This window comes from Lacerta agilis, chromosome 6, assembly GCF_009819535.1.
Source record: "Lacerta agilis isolate rLacAgi1 chromosome 6, rLacAgi1.pri, whole genome shotgun sequence".
Taxonomy (NCBI): Eukaryota; Metazoa; Chordata; class Lepidosauria; order Squamata; family Lacertidae; genus Lacerta; species Lacerta agilis.
The window spans coordinates 63,468,784-63,487,843 of NC_046317.1; the positions used below are offsets into that span (position 1 = coordinate 63,468,784).

The 19,060-nt window shown below is 45.2% G+C and overlaps 1 protein-coding gene across 9 annotated transcripts in view; it reads right to left on the minus strand.

Moving 5' to 3' along the window:
- Positions 1-374: 374 nt before the first annotated feature.
- The window catches only part of NAV1 (neuron navigator 1), a 265,528-nt gene continuing 246,842 nt past the window's right edge, over positions 375-19,060 (minus strand). For 6 of the 9 annotated variants that reach the window (XM_033153093.1, XM_033153091.1, XM_033153090.1 and 3 more), the window contains 14 exons: positions 18,569-18,577; positions 14,526-14,722; positions 13,995-14,157; positions 12,616-12,790; positions 11,571-11,668; positions 11,326-11,421; positions 10,651-10,810; positions 9,271-9,506; positions 8,221-8,372; positions 6,212-6,283; positions 5,851-6,047; positions 4,863-4,981; positions 4,401-4,598; positions 375-1,154 (listed from right to left, as the gene is read on the minus strand). In XM_033153093.1, the coding sequence (XP_033008984.1) occupies positions 1,062-1,154; positions 4,401-4,598; positions 4,863-4,981; positions 5,851-6,047; positions 6,212-6,283; positions 8,221-8,372; positions 9,271-9,506; positions 10,651-10,810; positions 11,326-11,421; positions 11,571-11,668; positions 12,616-12,790; positions 13,995-14,157; positions 14,526-14,722; positions 18,569-18,577 (1,965 nt within the window). In that variant the 3' untranslated portion in view covers positions 375-1,061. The remainder of the gene's footprint in view (positions 1,155-4,400; positions 4,599-4,862; positions 4,982-5,850; positions 6,048-6,211; positions 6,284-8,220; positions 8,373-9,270; positions 9,507-10,650; positions 10,811-11,325; positions 11,422-11,570; positions 11,669-12,615; positions 12,791-13,994; positions 14,158-14,525; positions 14,723-18,568; positions 18,578-19,060) is intronic. The other 3 variants (XM_033153092.1, XM_033153089.1, XM_033153097.1) reach the window with 1 other exon arrangement.

Below are 19,060 nucleotides of genomic sequence, written 5' to 3' on the forward strand. Positions count from 1 at the left end.
GGAATGATAAAAGAATGGGACAGGAAGGGGAGCCCATCCAGCAGGTTGTGCATCTTTGAGAAGGTTGTGCTGCTGATTCAACCCTGTGTGCATCTGATGCAAGCTGCAAGGACCCACAAGGCGAGTTTGGTTACTGGAGGTCATCCAGTCAGCACCAATTTCAGTTTGGAGGGACCACCATGATGGAATTTACAGAGTGGTAGAACAGAGAAAAGGTGAACTGAACAAAAACAAAAACAAAACAAAACCCCTCTAAGAAACCAAGTGGCTCCTCCCTGCGAAACTAGTACCAGGTGATTAAAAACCGAAACGGAATTCCTAGAACCAAAAAACCAAATGGAATGGCCCAGCTTAACCAAAATAAAATAAAAGGGGGGAAAACAATGCAGAGTTTATTGGAAGTCTGAATGTAAAAGGACGATCATGCAGATTAAATAAGGAGGGTACAAAAGACAGAGTTAACAGTCCTAGGCCTTTGCCTATGTTTGTTGTGGTAGGGAAGCATCCGGAGGGGAAACAGTTACGGCAACAGCTGGATTGCTGCAGCGGCGACTCTTCTACTCAGATACTTCCAGGTTCCTTTCTGGGTTTTTGCTTTTCTTTACTTTTTTTTTATAAAAAGATCCTCATGTTAGGGAACCACAAACTTGTCTGTTGCCCTGCCCGCTGGCATTGCCCTGCAAACAATGCAGTGGCCAGTTCCACAAGGTCTCGAGTCTTTACCCTATACAGGAACTCAGATGCTGCGAACCCTGGATCCGAGGGATTTAGCAATGTCCCACCACCGCCACCCACCCAGCCATACTGCAAAGCCCAGGAGTTTATGATAGAGGCAAAAAGCCTAAGAATAAAAACCATCATTCTCCTACCACCAAACTCATTGGGGGGTGGGGGGGCAGTATCTTGCAGCGGAGGGTCAAGCAGCCTCCTCCATCGTCCATCTGTGGTGTTCTGTTCCAAACCACAGGTTCCAGATACAAAAGAAAACAAAGAAGAACGAGGAGCGAAGGCAGCAGAGACCAGCTCACTCCAGTCTCCGTCCCATCCTGATCCAGTCACCTTTAGAGTGTCGACTGCACATTGGGGTCCAGGGTTTCTCGGTCGGGAGACTCAATATAGTTGGCTGCTTCCTGGAGCTTCAGCAACATCGCCATCTGCATGGGAGAAACAAGCAAGAAGCTAAAGTATCCCCGGGGCTATTTAAAAGGAGCACAGGAAGCTGTTGTGTATATTTTTAGGACTTTTACGATTGCCAGTTGTTTTAAACTGTTTTTAATATTGTGCTTTAATGTTGTAATTTTCCCAGGGACTTTAGGGTGAATGGCAGGTAATAAATAAATGATGGTGGTGGTAATAATAATAATGATGATAATGATGAATTCAGATCCATTTAGCTCAGTGCTATCTACAGAGAGGGGTCCTTCACAGCCTTACCTCAAGACACCAGGGATTGAGCTTGGGACCTTCTGCTCTACTGCTGAGTCATGACCTTTCCCCCTTTTATAGACATAGCTCTGCAAAAGCAGTGCAGTCTGCAATGCCTGAGAACAAGTTACCCCATACCCTGGTGAGCACTCCAGAGGAATATGGAAAGGATAACTGGGGATCAGGATTCCAAGGTAGTAAATCCAGATAAAGCCTTATCATCTGTGTTCCAGTTAAGATGAGATGTTCTGACCAAGGCAGAAGACAATGGTTCAGATGTCCTGCTACATACAGGAGGTCAGACACAACTTGCTATGTTTTTTTAAAGCTTCATAGCTTACAGAGAAAAAAGTGTTGTTTACAGTTTCACGCTGTTACCCTATACTCACTCAACCTAGGAGTCAGTGTGATGAGCCAGTATCCAATTGACGAGTTCCATCATTTCAAATGGAACCCGCCGTTCCATCCTGGATGCTCCCCAGATTTGCTCCAGAGGATTGGATAAACTCCTAAAACAGATTTAGGAGGCACACAGGCAAAGCTTTCATTGTGTTGATGGAACACATTAGTTGGATACAGCCCATGGAATAGGCCTTACTTCTGAGTAGAATAATTCAACTGAGGAGAATAATTCAACTTCCTAATGTGAGAGGGCTTTGATGGTTATCCCCAGAGGGTGGGGACTATGCTTAAAAGAAGGAACACATCTAATGAATTAAAACCAATTAGGGGTGGGCGGGATGAATCATAGCTGCAACCTCTACAAATCAGTTGCATACTCTCATTTTATTTACTTTGCAAATTTGTATGCTGTCCTTCAATAAGCATTGCCAGGATAGTTAACAAGCAAAGAACAACAAAACCATTAAAACAAATCAATAAGAAAAGAAAAGAAAAACATAAAATAACAACAATAAAGGCAGATACTGGAGGCTCATAAGATGTTAAAATGCCTGAGAACATAAAAGGGCATTTGCCTGGCACCAAAAAACACATTAACATAGGTGCCTGGCACGCCTCCCTGGAGAAAGAAGCCCATAAAACTGCATATGCCTTCCAAGACAGAACTTGGCCTTCAGAAGGCCAGGCCAGACTGAGATGATACGAGAGCACGCACTAGCTAACACAGCCCAAACCCAAACTAAGCCTCTCCCCTATTATCAGTCTGTTGGAGTAACTAGGCAAGGGAAGGGGATAATTTTCTTCATGAGTGTAAGTCACCCCATCAAGTCACTAATCGCAAGTATAAGGTCAGCCAAACCAATTGCTATGTTAACGGCCCAATGACCCAACTATATCTGTGATTAATGCATGTCAACTTAGTAGTGTTTGTTAGTCTGCTGTTAAGACTGTCTTTGAGTCATCAGTCTGTTGGAGTCACTTGTCCTGTTCTGAAGTGCTGGAGTTTATTTGGAGCAATGGAGATACTTTATACATGTATGAATCTGTATATATCAGTATCTGCAAAAGTCTACAACCTGTATATATCTATGTCCAGAGCTGTTTTATTGAGCCTTATCTTCTGCAACAATAAATTATTTGTATCTTAAGCTGCTTCTGTGTGCAGCAACTCTCACTGCATGGGTATCTCACTTTAGATTCCCAACATAGCCCATCCTAGATTTCCTACACATAGCTGCACCAATATCCCTCAGTACAAAGCTGCTAGGAATGTGGTTCCCAAGTGGTAGATTTCAAGACTACACATATACTTACACAGCGGCTTTCCTCATGGCTTACAAAGGAATATATGCTGTCATTGCTGCATTGTGTACATGCACCACCAAAGCTAAAAACTATCCCATGTAGCTATCTCATTGAGTATATAGAGGCAGCTTCTTTCTTTGGTTTATACTTATCATGCCATCCTGTGGCCGCTTCCTTGCAGTGCTGCCCAGCACAGTCATTTTAAGGCTCTTCTCTCTTGTGGAGGGTGATTATGCTTGCTAAAGAGGTCACCAATGCTGCATTGGTAACCTACAGAGGTCGCCAATGCACTGCAGAGAAGAGTTTTCTTCCGTTACAATACAAATGCCCTAGTGGATTTTGCTGGACACACAGTGAGACACATTGGACATGCTGGAGGCACAGAGAGATGGGAAGACTCGCTGCAGGTCAGCTGACGAAACCTAGAATGGGCTCTGGCGTTCCCAGTACGTTTGAAGCTTCCAATACACTCACCCCTCTGTGTATATGAGAAATGATATAAGCCAGTGGAGGGGTTAACTCAACACTGCTCAGCCAGACTTCTGAGATTGGAGAAAGAACACCAAGGACTAGTTTCAATGTATGCAACTCACACATATGTTAAATCTATTCTGGCTCCCAATGGATCTTATCAAGGGGAGGACTAGAGATTGTTATGCTTGTTTGAGGGGTGTGTGTGGGGAGAATGCATATTCCTTAGGTGGGCAGAAAACGTAGCTTGTTTATGCCTCAAAAACTGTACTGCAAAAAACACAATGCACTGAATTATTTGAGGGGGTCCTACAAACGTGAAAAGCAGGGGAAATCCTTTTGCAAGGCGGGGCAAGGTCCTGATTAGTAGGAACATACAGTTCTACAGAACAGTGTTCAAAAGCTAAAAAGGGGAGATTTCCGAGTGAGAAGGGGAGATTCACTGCTTTTCTACTTCTCCCTAAAGGCAAACTGGCACAGGAGTGTTGTTTTATAGTCATTGGGAAGCTGTCATATGGTACTTGTTTGGCTAAGCCCCTAACCCTCAGGAAACGCAGCCTACTGTAGGATCCAGCAACCTCTGGTGTCAAGGAACTGTGCTCCAGTAACCAAGGTGCCCGCTACACCTGTTGTGACAAAGGAATGGTTGGCAAGGTATGCCATGTCACAGAAAGAGTTTGGCCACTCATGCAACAGGATGGATTGTGGTCCCAACTTAATTCCCTCATGCCAAAGAGATCCGGCCTTCAAAAGCCTCTTGTTTGGCAGCAGCTCCCCTTTGCAGCCTGAAGACATACCAAGGGGTCTGATTCCAGAGAGTTGGGTGTAGTATCCTTGCCACTCCGTTCCTCTGGGGGTGAGACAATGCTGTGAGGCCCCACACTGGGTGGGGGAAGGTGATAGAGCTTTGACTGGTCTTGTTGGGCCGATGGCCATGGCAACGTGTCTCGCACCCATTCCACAGGATCTTCCCAGGCAGCTTTCTGCCCATGCACCTGCAACGGGGATAGGCACAAAAGAATATTGAAAAACAAGCCACATGCATATGCACTTTTTCCATCTTTTGGGTGGGTGGAAGCTCAGTGTACAGTACATTCAAGCAGGAGCTGGATGACATTTGAAGAAACAGCTTTGCTACAAGATACTGGATGATGGACAATTTCGAGCAGAGCAGCTTCTAACTAAGCAATCCACCCATGCAAATGGGTGCAGGGCACAGTCACCATTACTAGTGGGGATGTGGATGTGGGTAAATATACCTTGATCCCATCCTTTGCTCCCTCCTGAAGGTAGGGGATGATGGAATTGTTCCACAGATCAATGAACCAGGTCCGGAAATCCTCAATACCAATGGGGCATGACAGGAAGAAACAGGGACCTGGTAAGGAAAAGGAAAATGGGGAGCATTAGCTAGTAGCCCACGAAAGAACACCAATCCCATGTAATGTTCTTTGCCTCAGAGGATTACTGTTATGCCAGATACAGTAAGTCAGTGAAGTGTATTGGATAGATTGCTGGACATGCACCAGTAGGTTTACTTGTCCGGTTCAAGTCACTATATCTTAGTCTAGCAAACTTAATCAGATGATTGTGAAGACAACCTCATCTCTGCCACACTGAGCTGCTTGTAGGAAAAGCAGAATACCTATTCAGTACATCAGTACATTCCCTAATTGCTGTCACTTTCCAGGGGTTAATCAAACAAGGCTCTGAAGCAGACAGAGGAACCAACAACCCAAAAGGCATAGCTAAACTACTGACCAATCCATACCTTGGATCTGATCTTCATCTGAAATACTGAAGAGAACTTCTAGTATTTGGCTGTTAACTTCTAGTATTTGGCAGGGCTTAATTGGAGCCAGAAAATTAAAATCATTAAACTGAAGAGGAAGCTGCCTACTTCCTAAATTTTTACTCCTACCTTTATCAAATGGTGGAACCATAAGGAATAAGGAAATCAAGCAATTATTCTGCAATGGCAAACTTGAACTAACAATTGAGGGTGCCTCTGAGTATATGCACATTGATTACTCAATGTGGGAGAAAAGCAAACACTTAATTTACTAGGAATAAATGGCAAGCATGCCAAAAGACAGGTTGTAGCTTCCATGCAGCCTTGAGCCCTGGAATCCCTCCATTAGTTAACCACTAGAAACAACAACATTCAACATCCCTCCCCTGTTTCCTGAATGGCAATCCTTTTTCCTGACAGTATATCCAGCCAGCATAGCTCAATCCACCACTTACCAATAAGGAAGTCAGAGGTGCTGTGCTTCTCCAGGAAGGTGTGCAAATGGTACCAGAGCTTGGGCACCCAGTCCAGCACACGAAGCAACTCCTCCCGATTGGCATTGACATCGCTGTCGGACTCAAGCAGCTTCCGGCGTAGATAGCGCATCAGGAAGCCATTGGCTGGCTCCACGTTATTAGAGAATGTCAGCATCCTGTAGCATTAAGATGACAGGTCAGTAATGACAGGGATTATATATAGTCCTTCCCATAGCAGAATAACAGCTTCTGGAACTGCCAGGTGGGAACAGAGGAGATACTATTTCCAAGCCCACCACAATCCTGCCTCCTCCATTGGGACCATCATTGCTGCCCTTACCTGAAGCTGAGATGAAGGCCATGGTTTGGAGTCATCTTCACAGGCTGGTTGGTTGTCCCGATGATATAGGGGCTGGCGGGGGAGAGAACAGCAGCTCTATCAGAGATGTGATGTATCCTAACGGGGGGAATGTCTGGAAGCTGTTTACTCTGTCACTCCCCAGCTCTCAACACAGTGCATGCCTCACATTCAGAAGTGGTTTTGACTATGACTAACACAATGTCTCTTGCTCATATCAATTCCCTCCCCCACTCTGTAAGAGACAGTGGAAGAGAGCTATGGAGAGAGAGAACAAAGTTAAATGGAGGGAAGTTTTGCTAATAAGAACAAGGGCCTGTGCTGAGATTCAGGCATGTGCCAAAAGCTGATATGACGACAGTCCTATATTTAGGATATTAAGAACATAAGAAGGGCTCTGTTGAATCAGCTCATCCAGCCTAGAATTCTGCAAACTTCCTGCAGTATGCACTTTTCCTACAAAGGTGGAATACAAAAATCTGAATATAAATAAATGTGCAACAAAACTTGGCTATGCCATTAATATCATCTGAAGCTTCTTCCCTGGCCCAGAAATTCTTGGTAATGGGGTACACAACTGTCTCTGGCCAAAGAAAAGATGGGCTCATAGCAGAGTACTGGTCAAACCTTTTCTGGCAAGGCCACTTTCCACCCATCCACAGTACAATGCAGACATGGCCACCTTGGTTTTGCTCCTAGCTGAGCTGGAGGAGCAGGCAACACAAGAATGCTGAAAAGGCAGGCCCAGTAACCTGCAGGGATGCTACAGCTAAAATCCACATTACTCAAATGAATTTTGTCTAATTCACTGTGAATTCGCTGCCTTCCTGGGACCAAATCAAGAGCTTGAAGGCATGTACTATTTGAAAGCTAAACAAATAAAATCTAAATGACTCAACTACATGTGGGTAGGTCCAATCCCATGGAGATCCAAACCATTTGCTTAAGCCATGTTGCTGCATCATTCATGCACAACCTGCTGCCATGTGCTGATGTGGTTTAATTATTAATATTGATGCCGCTGACATTTTTACATGTTATCTGAATTGTGTCCTGTGACTTGACTTATGATATGACCTATTTTTTTTAATGTAAATTGCTTTGATATCACTTGTGACAAAAAGTGGTATGTAAGCCCATTCAATTACAATAATATTAACTGTGCCATGGTTTGGCCACTCCATGACATAGAACAAGGGGCGGAGAAGTTCTCTTCCTTAGTAAGGAAATCAAGAGACAGTTATGATGCAGGCCTGAGACACTAATAAAGCCATAACATCGTCAACAACTGCCCCACTGAGAGCGGTAGGATAGGCAGAGCCATATACATAGCAGGGCACCATCTGCCAGACCTTGTGAGCTGTAGAGCACAAATGCCTTTGACCTGATTCAGCAGTGCTAGAACACAGTATCCAGGACTCCCAAGAAGGGTTTTAGTGGCCTCCCCACGCTTTCCACTCCTTAACAAAAATGTTTTATAGTTCTTTTTTTTAAATAAAAAATGACTGCTCCCATGGTTCCTCCAATGCAAATAAAGTTTGTCCCTCTCCTTCAGATTCCGCTTTCATTTTCAACATTCAACCCCCCCCCCCAAAAAAATGTAAACAAAATTTTAACTGATTGCTCCCATAGATCCACCACTGTGATACCAAAGAGTTTTTGGGGCCATCCCAAGATCCCGCACCCTCCAAAGTTTCAATTTTTAAAAAAAACAGCAACAACCAAAAAAACCCAAAACTTTATTTTCTTCTGAATTTTATAATAAACTATTGAAAATTGTGTATTAAAAGCTAACGGGATTGTCCTTTGGAAAGCAACTTCACCCACTTTTGCTATACCCACTTCAACATACAGCCCCTGGATGGCTGACCATGAGATAAAGCAGCGCTTGACCCAGACAAGGTTAGTCACCCCTGTTTCAAAATAATCCTTGAGTGTAAGTTTGCTATTAAGAGGTAGGAGTCAAATGCAATGGCAAATCAGTCTCTCACCATTTGTGGTACTTGCAGGTGAGTGCTCCATTGACGAGCTCGCTGATAGAGCCAGGCTCACTGAGGTCATCAAGAAGGATGACCAATGGCACATCTATCCCTGTTTCCCGATCAATCTGATTGGCCAGATTGGAGAGGTAAAGCTGTAGGTCCTGGTAAAGAAAGATGCAAAATGGAAGTCACTCTATCAGCGTGCAGAATACACACACACACACACACACACACACACACAACATATTAGTGTAATAAGAAATGCAAGGATATAAGGAATAGTGATTTCCCCAGGCTGAGAACAGGGCTTAGAATTGAGGATTGCTGGTTTGGAGTGGAGGGCCACAATGGCAAAAGGTTGGTGATGAAGAATATGGGAGGGATAAGCCTTGTCTGTGGAAGACCATTGAAGGACTTCTGCTAGCACAAAGGGGCTTCCCCCACCCCAAAAAAGGCTCTGGGGAGGGGGATTGGGAGAAACTACAGAACTGTGTATGGGTGGAGCAGAGGGCAGATAATTCCATCAGGCAAGCAGAAATGCTCATGCTGACGAAGTGCTTAGCACTATGTTTAATTCCTCTTATATCTGCTATCATAATACCTACAGTGATACCTTGGTTTACAACCATAATCTGTTCTGGAGGTCCGGTTGTAAACCAAAACAGGTTGTAACCCAAGGCATGCTTTTGCCAATGGGGCATAAAAAAAAAATGGGTTGTAATCCAAAAAAGAAAAAGAAAAAAGGGTTGTAATCCAAAAAAGGGACACACACTTCAGGGTTTGATGTGGTTGTAATCCAAAACGGTTGCAAACCAAGGTACCACTGTACTTACTAAGGAGTGAGTTCCACTGAACTCACAGGGTTCTGGGTAGATATGTACAGAGTTGTGTTGGGGGAATCAAGGATTGCAACTAGTATGCCTAAGGTTCTTCCACCTGAAATTACAAGGAGTCTGTGACTTAGGAATGAAGGTAATCAAGCAGGGCTGTGCTAGGGATCAGAGAGTGTGGAAGTGCAGAAATTCCCAAGTAGACAGTCCCAGGCATGGAGTTTCACACCTTGCATGACTGCTGGTGCATATTGAAAGTGTTGACAATGCCATCAGTGACTTCGCGGCCTGAGCGCTCCACCAAATACTCAGCCAGACGATTCGTTAGGTAGGTTTTGCCAGTTCCACTTGGCCCAGAAAGGATAAGGCGGCGGTGCTTGAGCAGAAGGCTTATGTAGTGCTGCATCATCGGCTTGGGGATAAGGGTCTCAAACACCAAGCTGTCCACACACTTCTCTTTCAAACCTGTGTAGAAGAATGCAGCTGTTAAAAGGCCTCCCCTCTCACACTCAGGACTTCAATAACATTTGTGGTTCCCTTTTCCGCCATGGTAGGCTCTTTCCTCCAAAAGCATATCCTCCCCAGCCTTTTCATGATGTGGGGACACTGTTTCTTCTTGAGTAAATATATCACTACTTCATGCATAGCAGTCTGGTATCTATCTCTCTGGTCTGGGAAATTTGTTCCGAACGAAGTTTGAAAGCCAGGTTTGTTTTAACTAAGTTTTGTTAGAACAAACAACGGTTGGTAGCAACGCGGAACTGGGGTTTGTTTTAAGGAGAAAATTATATCTCCCCCTACTTTTCAATATAGAGATGTAAAGATGGAGAACGTGCAAAGTTTGATCCTAACAATCTAAATTATGGTTTAGATAAAGAGTCTGAAATGGGATACGGCACTCTATGGAGCAAGGGAGAAAAAGAATTGCTGCATCTCCTCCTTTACTTCACCTCAGATATTTGAAGACCGCAATCATGTCTCCCCTTAATATCTTTTCATCTTCATACCCTACATATACCCAGCCCTTTCAACAATTCCTCAAAAGACTGAAGTTTCCAGATCCCTCACCATGCTGTCTGCTCTCTTCCAGAAATGCTCCCCCATTTGTCAATGTGGTGCCCAGAACTGGATAGTATGTACTTAAGATGCAGAACTATTACGTCTTGTGATCTGGACACTATTAATGCAGCCTAAGATCACATTCAATATTTTTAGCAGCCGCATTGCAGTATATATTCCTTTCAGTAAAGCCACACATAGGTCTTCACCCACAGCAGATGTGGGGAACCTTTGGCCCGCTGGATGTTTGCTGAATTACAACTCCCATCAGCCCCAGCAAGCATGGCCAGTGGCCAGGGATGATGGGAGCCATAGTTCAGTAACTTATGGAAGACCAGGGTTCCAGTGCTGCATTTAGCAGCTCGCCACTGCCTCTTCTGACTTCAGTTGTGCTTTCCAGAGGCTCTCTAATTTAGAGGTCCTTGTAGCACCCACCCACCCCTCCCTTTGACCCTGCTTGGAACTGAACCACATAGAAGCAAAGGATCAAGCAGAGGTGGCCTGCCATATCACTGGTAACAAATGTGTGTAAAGACAGCTGTGGTGGTACCTTTCAATGTCACCGCGATGCTGGTCACACCCCGTCGGCAAGGCGGCATTTCTGGTGGCTCTGTGTCCAAGACTCGCTTGATGTGGCTGATGCTATAGCCATAGACAGACTCAATGCTGAGCCCCAGTGTGAGAGCAGGGTCCATCTTGGTGACGTAGTCCTGTGTGAAGACAAGGAGTAGCTTGGTTCAGGTCAGACCTCAGGAGTAAGCCTGATGCTAGACTGGTTAGAACCTTTTGTTTTGAAGTATCCACTACCAACCACAGTTCTTGGGGCAGCTTGAAATGTTTGCTTGTTTTTAACCAAATAAAATAGCAACCAGTGCAAAAACCACCTCCACTAGTAGTAAATTAAAACAGAAACAGGCACTCGCTCACTCACAAACCTCCAGATGTCTGGGCAAACCAAAGAGTTTTTATCGGGTTGCTGGAAGTCATTAGAAGAGGCTGTGAGAAGGGAGTTCCTCCTCCTGGATGACTTTGGGCCAGCCATTACATAACCTTACCCTTAACCTACCTTGTAGAGATGCTGCAAGCATAAAATGAGGGGAAAGGGAACCATGTATGCTATGCAGGACAGGGTAGGAGGTGCAGAAGTTGGTTCAGCATCCCAGAAATGTGGAATTAAGTTTCTGAAGATGTTATCACAGCTACAAAGTTGCTGTTAGCATCTCACCTTGAAGACCTGACAGACTGCTTCATCCAGCATTTTCCAATCCAGTTTCCCACTCACTTTGCTACTGCCCAGATAGAATTCCTGCTGCTTCAGGTCCTGGAAGCCAAAAGCAAGATATAAAAGTGGCTGAGATTTGGAATCTGCTGCTACCAGTTGACAATGGCAACTGGATAAACCCAGCATTGTCCTCACACCATACATTGCAGAAGGATAATGCCTCTCCCCACTTTTCCATTGAGGCTTACCCCTTTGATGATGTGCTGAGGTGGCATGCGCACTACAATTCGTAGTGTCACATCATCCCTCTGGGTGCCAGCACTGATGCCATCCATTGGCGAAAGCTCTAGAGAAGGGGAAAATAAATATACACACTGTGCAGAAGTAGAAACCATTGACATAGGATGGTATTACCAAGAATCCCCATGAGTCAAAGTGAAATATTTCCTTCCTCTATAATCCTACAGTTTAGTGTCTTTTGGACTCAGCCATAGTGGTTCCCCTATACAGTCCAGGACATCTCCCGCCAAGTCTGGTTGATACATCTTCTCTCTCTCTCCAGCACAAGAACTACCTCCTGTTAATCTTCAGTGCAGCACCTTTTCTCTTGTCCTGGACCTAGCCTCACCCCCTTGTAGGTTCTCCCACTAAGATACAATCAGTAAGTTGTCAATAAAGCAATGGCATCAACATGAGTTGGTCTGTGACCGTAAAAATAAATTCATTCATTCATTCATTCAACATAGTACTTGCAGTATGCTGTGACCAAATGTCACTGTGACCAAATTCCTCCCTTTTTTTTTGGTGGGTGCCATTATTTATTTATTTTAAATTAATTGATTTTCTTTTCTCATAACAATTATTCAATATCTCATTTAACATCCATTTTCTACTCCCCCCCCCCGTTGACTTCCCCCAACTTCCATTTCCTGTTTGTTACATCAAATGTTACATTCTGCTGTTTATACATAATGTTCTGTTATCACTATATATCTTGTTCTCTGTAAATAAATTTGTAAATGTTTATTTAAATCCTGTCAACGAGTCCATGTTTTCTTGTTGTTTCTGCAAGTATGTTGTAAAGAGTTCCCATTCTCCAAACTCCAACTAGGCCACTGCCCCCACAACCCATCCAAAGATGACCTCAAAGCTTCCTTCTCACCTCTCTTTCCCATGCCTGTTTCACAAAGAAAATATCTTGAAAAAACAGAAGCAGAGATTTTGCAACAGCAAATGAGCTAGTATCAAAAGCTCTTCGGCCTTTCTCTCTGCGTCTCTGTCTCTATTTCATACCTGTATCAGTCAAACTGGGACTGAAAGGGTGAGTGAGCTGGAGCCCTAGAGAGCGTCTTGGAGAAGAGGCAGCAGATGAGCTCAAGACATGACTTGGGATGGAGCTTGGCACAGAAGAGGGCCCAGGAACCACCTTCAGCCGGTCGTTCTCAGCTTTCAATAGATCCACTTCCAGCTACAGGGAATGAAAACAAAATAGAAAATTCTTTCCGAGACCAACTGAGTTTGTTCTTGGTATGAGCTTTCATGTGCATGCACACTTCTTCAGATAGAGAGAATGAAAAGACAGCAGTAGCAGGAATGAGAGTGCTGATAACATTAAGGCTTCCTACAGGGATGCGGGTGGTGCTGTGGTCTAAACCACTGAGCCTAGGGCTTGCCTATCAGAAGGTTGGCGGTTTGAATCCCCATGACGGGGTGAGTTGCTCGGTCCCTGCTCCTGCCAACCTAGCAGTTCGAAAGCACATCAAAGTGCAAGTAGATAAATAGGTACCGCTGCGGCGGGAAGGTAATCGGTGTTTCCATGCACTGCTCTGGTTCGCCAGAAGCGGCTTAGTCATGCTGGCCACATGACCCGGATGCTGTATGCTGGCTCCCTCGGCCAGTAACGCGAGATGAGCGCCACAACCCCAGAGTCATCCACGACTGGACCTAACTGTCAGGGGTCCCTTTGCCTTTACCTTACAGCCTAAAAAGGAGACTACAGTGGAAAATCCTAAAAGATGGAGCATTCCCCAAGGCTTGTACATTGGAAAAAGAGTTTTTCACAGCCAAATTCCATCCAAGGGTCCCTTTCCTACCAGGAGAGCAGGTGCCTGATTTAAAAGCCTTGTGGCCTATCTCTCAAAATGCTACCCAAACAAAGCAGCTGTTTCAACTTCAGAGACTGTTGCTGCCATCTCTCTGAACTGTGCTCCAGATAATGTACTTCTGTGGAGTTTCTTTGCAACAATGAATTTGCTTAGAACATTGCTACTGGACCAATGTCAGGAAATAAGGGCACTCCAATGGATAAGGCAAATGCAACCCAGTTCTGGGAAACCTGTGGCCCTCCATATGCTGCTGGTCTGTAACTTCTGTCATCCCGACCATCAACCATCAACCACACTGGCTGGAGCTAATGGGAGTGGAGAGTCCAACATCTGGAACATCACAGGCTTCCCATCTTTTCTGTAACCTGTCTCATGATGGTGTCTTGCCAGCAGGCACCGGGCCAATTGAAGGGCATTCACGCAGCCTGCTTTGTCTCTTTGCGAAAGAAAGAAACTGACCATCAGAAAATGCTTAGAAAATTGCTGTCAAGAGCATGGACCCCCAGCAATAGCCAAAGATCTGCAACCTCAGAGAGGTGCTAGCTTTTCAGGGCACATCATGCCCACCTGCATGTTGTGCATAGTTTCGCGCAGTTGGTCCAGCTGGTGGGCAGAGTTTAGGGCCTCCAAACGTATGTCGGTCAGTTTCATTTCCTTCTCCCACAGCTCTGAGCGCAGCTCTGAGACCTCCTTTTTCTCAGGCTCCTCTTCTTCATTGGCCTGGAACAACCTGTGCAAAGGATGAGTAGGAATTTAGACATGGTGCAAGGAAAAGTCTGCAAGCACCAGCAAGGACTACGGTGGGCAAGCCTGGGCCAGCTGAGGAGTGCTGCTGTCCTCTCCTGCCAGAGCGCGAGATCTTTCCAGTGCATACATATTACTGGAAAAGGTGCTCTGCAAATGGTCACTCAGCCACCTGTTTAGTGCCCCCCACCAAGGTTCTTATTGTTCATATCACAGTTCCAGGAACCTGAGGCCACCTGCTGCATACTGTACAATATGATCAGATACAAGGCATAGCAGACTTAAGTTTTTCCCCCTAGTTGCAGCTTGTCCATGCAGCCATCCCTACCTTCACTCCCTGTAGAGTGGACTTACTCAGTGTTATCAATGCCCACAGAAGAGGAGTTGGAAGATTTGATGGAGGGCGAGGCTGTCTCCGTGGATCCATGTTGTAGTTTGGGGGACGATGGTGCGGAAGAATCTGGGGTGGCGATCTCCTCTATGTCGGAATAGGAGGAGGCAGATTTTGGGCCCTTCTTGATGCTGAAAGCCTTGTTGAAAGAGCTCCTCAACTGAAGGGGGAAATGGAGAAGCGAGAAAAGCTTGAAAAAGCCCTCTGAGGCTGACTGCTGGAAAACAGAGGTTGCTGCACCATGGGGCAAGGAGGTGGCAGAGGCAGCCTGTGCCATCTAACCTCTGTTACACTGCATGCTGTGAACAGTTCGTAGTTTTCAGGACACTCAGAAACTTGGATTCCCCTTTGGTCTGCTTCTCACCCAAGCTCTAATACTACCCCACCACCCCAGACGACACTAATTTTTACATTAATACTCTCCAAGCACAAAAACTCTTTAAAGAAAGTATATACACAGAGCCATCCCCATGGTTTTAATTAATCATTTATCCATACCCACAACTTTTAAGGCAATTTAGAATTCCCACTCCCTCTATAATAATGCACTGTCAGAATGGAAGATTTTTTTTAAAAAAATCTACCTTTACTGAGCAGGCTTTCAAGAACTTGAATGCAAGCACATAAAGGTAGCTGAAGTGACACAAGGTATTGGATTTGTGTTAAGTGTATCTCAATTATGCTCCCCAAGAAACCAAGCAGTTGATTCCAGAGTGCTCAGAACAAGGAATCGGCAGCAATACTTGCTGTTTCCAAGCATGCCACTTTCCATAGCTTGGGCTCTGAGACTCCAGGGAGCAAAATCACTTATGTCACTTATGAAAGACAGCTGGCAAGGAAGCCAAAAGGATTCCAAATGTTGCCATATTATTATTCCTATCACAAAAAACCCAGCAGCTCTCATGGTTGGTAACCAAAAATCTGAGCCCTTGGGGGAAGCAGAACTTTTAAATCACACATATAAGGAGGAACCAAGGAACATACAAAACACAGGCATGGTCTGTGGTTCCTAAAGGATAAGTGATCTGTCAAAGATTGCGAAGGAAGACACAGGCCAGATTCTCTTTCCATATCTTGAGTGGGAATGTAAAATACAATATCCTACGCTACCTAATAAGGAAGGAAACAAGGGCAGTTTAGCAGCCTAAGACATGGACTTGTCCAAACATGCAGAACAATTAATAGCCAGCGCAACATGCCACCGACCAGCTGAGTCCATGCACTGAAGTGCTGCCAGTGTCATGCAAAAGGATGTATCCTTTCATTCAGAGTGTTCCAGGCTTCTTGCATCTTTCTAAATAGGCAGGAGTGGTGGCGGCCTAATATCGTTGGCAGCTTGATCCATGCACACAAATAGTGGTACTGCATGCCACTGTGTAGAGAAGGTTTTGGATTGGGGATGGGGGGGGGGGATTGCTGTGGGCAACACACCTACTTACAATCTATCACTACCACCTCTCGAAGCAAATCTGCATTTTTAGGAGAGGGTGAGGACTAGGTTAAGAGAGCCTGCTGCTGTTAGCTGCTGTTCTCCCCACACCAATAACTGCAGCCCTACCTGAAAAGAGCAAAAGCCCGTTTATACTTCCCAATCATCCATCCTTGCTTACTCAATTTGAGCACTATAGCTTAACCTATGGGCAGGGGTAGATAGTGAGAGAAGGTGGACCACCCCAAACCCTTTCATCAGCAGCAACAACAACTTTGCTGAAGCTATGGAGGTCTGCCCACTGCCTGGATGGAAGCCCTATGTGTGCCTTGGGTTCCATCACAGAAGAAAAGTGGGGTATAATTCAATAAATAAATAAATAAACTGCTACCCAGGGAATGTGACATTCTTACAAGAATGTCACATTCCTTTTGTCCCACATTCCAAGTATCAGCAGCTGTAACTAGTAGAGGCATCTGACTTACCACTGGGGTGAGTGGAATAACTTCATATCTCACAAAGGATTGTACCCACTACCATGGTAGGACTTTTCCTCCACCTTCTAGATGTTTTGGTATCTAACTCCCTGTGCTCAGATGACCCTTGGGGACCCTTCCAACTCTGCGGTTCAATGATTCTAGGAACTCATAGCAGCAGGGAAGACAACAAGCAATATTGCCTCTGATTATTGGTGCTATAACCTAGGAGCTCTCCTGACTTGGTGGCATTTGTGCACTTAGAACCTGTATGTGCCCAACCTGACTTGCTTACAGCAGATTCACACAATGAGAGAGCACTTCATAGCTCACCTCTCCTTTGGCGATCCAACCCTCAGGGCCTGCCAAACCTACAAGTAAGAATGGCAGGCTGCACTGCTTCTCCACAAAATATGCAACTCTTTCCCAATTATTAACGGAATCGAATTAGGCTGGGATGCTAAGATCTGTGTCGTTTATCTTGCATCTCAAGATCCGGCTGAAGAGAGATTACAGAGAAGCAGCCCTTCTTCTTCTAACATGTAATGGTTGAATCAATATTGCAGAAAAGGAAGAAGCCAGAGAAACGAGTCAAGACCAACACAGCCGTGTGCTTTGCTCTTGAGGGGAAATAGTCAACTTGTGATCCCAACAATGCTCAGGCGGAGCATGCAACATGCACACAAAACAGGCATCAATCCACACATGTATTGAGACAGTAGCAGGGAGAATAGTCACTGTAATGGGTGGAGGCACTATTGGAACTGGGTTTTTCTATCTCGCTCCCTCCCACCCACCCATCTCACAAGCCAGTCTGAGGGCACACAAGAGGCCAGGGGACTGGAGCTGTCTCAGAGCTTGAACCTCTGCTACCCTTTCAGGTGGCTTCAAAGAGCACTTGTCATGTCGTACATGTGAGAAGTCACTTTCTATCTTCCAGCTCTCTGACCTGCTCTGACCTGTGGCAGCTATGAGATGGTGTGGCAGAAATTGGTGTGTGGGTGGGTGTCATGCTCCATTGAATCTCATCATCTGGGCCACTTAGGCTGCAGTCCTGTACACACTTACCTGGGAGTAGGACCCACTGAGTTCAGTGAGGCTTACTTTTGAACAGATGTGCATGCAAAGGAGTGTGCTGTTAAGGAGTGCAATTCTAGAACATGGATGGGGAACCTGTATCCCCGACCCCAGAAGTTGTTGGGACTCTCAGCATGCAGGACCAGCCATCAGGGATGCTGGGAATTTATGGCCCAACAAAACCTTGTCTGCTCTAGACAGACAAAGAAATGCAAACAAAGTTTAGACTGGATTTGGAAGCCACAGCCAAACTGCGGAGGGTGTATTCATTAATTTATTTAATTGTAAGGGATTTATACCCCACTATTCAGCAAGTTCTCAGGGTGGCACGGATTACATTATGGCACAATGTCTGCAAACAACAGTTCCTGAATTTGGAAGGTTCTCTTGACAGAAGCAAAAAGAGAAACTGCTCGATTTGCAAAGGAAAAAAATAGACAATTCCCCAGCCTGGGAAATGACGATACTAAAACACATTCATCAATATTCTTATGATATATTTCCTCCTCTTGCAACAATTGAGTGTGGAGGATGACAGTATGTACAGCCTGCAGTTACCAAATATATATTTGAGGGGCAGGAGATTTTTTATTAAAAAAAACACACACCTCTCCCTTAAGTGTTGAGGTACAGGACAGAGCCAGTCACCTGTTGTAGTGGTAGGATACTATGACTTATTATTAAACTGCCCCACTTGAGTACCTCAAAAATCCACTCTTGGAACCCCTTCTCCCAGTGACTTTCTAGACCTTTAGGAGAGCTGTTAAGACTGGGTAGCATTAGGGATAGATTCAGAGCCATGTCAAAAAGGGGCGTGAAACTCCCCACCCCACCCCCGCCGCAGCACCAGTGCAGTGGCCCCTCCTGTGTGGCTTGGCAGCGCAAGTGTGAGAGCAAATGGGATGGTTAGTTCCACGAGTGCTGTGCTATCCCCAACACAATGGAGTGACCAGTCAGGAGTAAGACACAGGGAAAGGACTGGTGAAAGGGAGGGGTGGGGTGGGGAAGGGAGTTCCAAGCTTACCTCATACACCTAGGGGAAAAAAGGGTTGGGGGGGTCAGCATTGAAGGAAGAAAGGGGGAAAAAAGAACACAGCAAGACTTAATCATGCGTTCAGCTCAGGTTCCCTGCCTGTAACAAGCTGCTGGGATGGGGTAGGGGCTCAAGGTAGTACAGAGAAACCGGGACAATCTTCTACACCAGCCTTCCTAAGAGGACGGCACACCTAGTGAGCTGTGAGGTGGGCACAAGTGGCCTCTCTCCGCTTTAGGGACCAGTGGGGGAAGGCAGGGCAGCAAGGTTAGCGTAAATGGAAAGGAAGAGTAACACCAGCTGCACAAGTAATAAACTTGCCATGCAAAACCAGCTGTGAGGCAATATTAATTTTAAAGTCGAAACCTGTATTATAATAATTTAATATGCACTTTAAAATGTTCCTAATAAGGTTCAGGTCAAATTACTCCCCATCCCACTGCCCGATATTTTTAAGCAGAGCCTTAAAAACTTGCAAGCTTC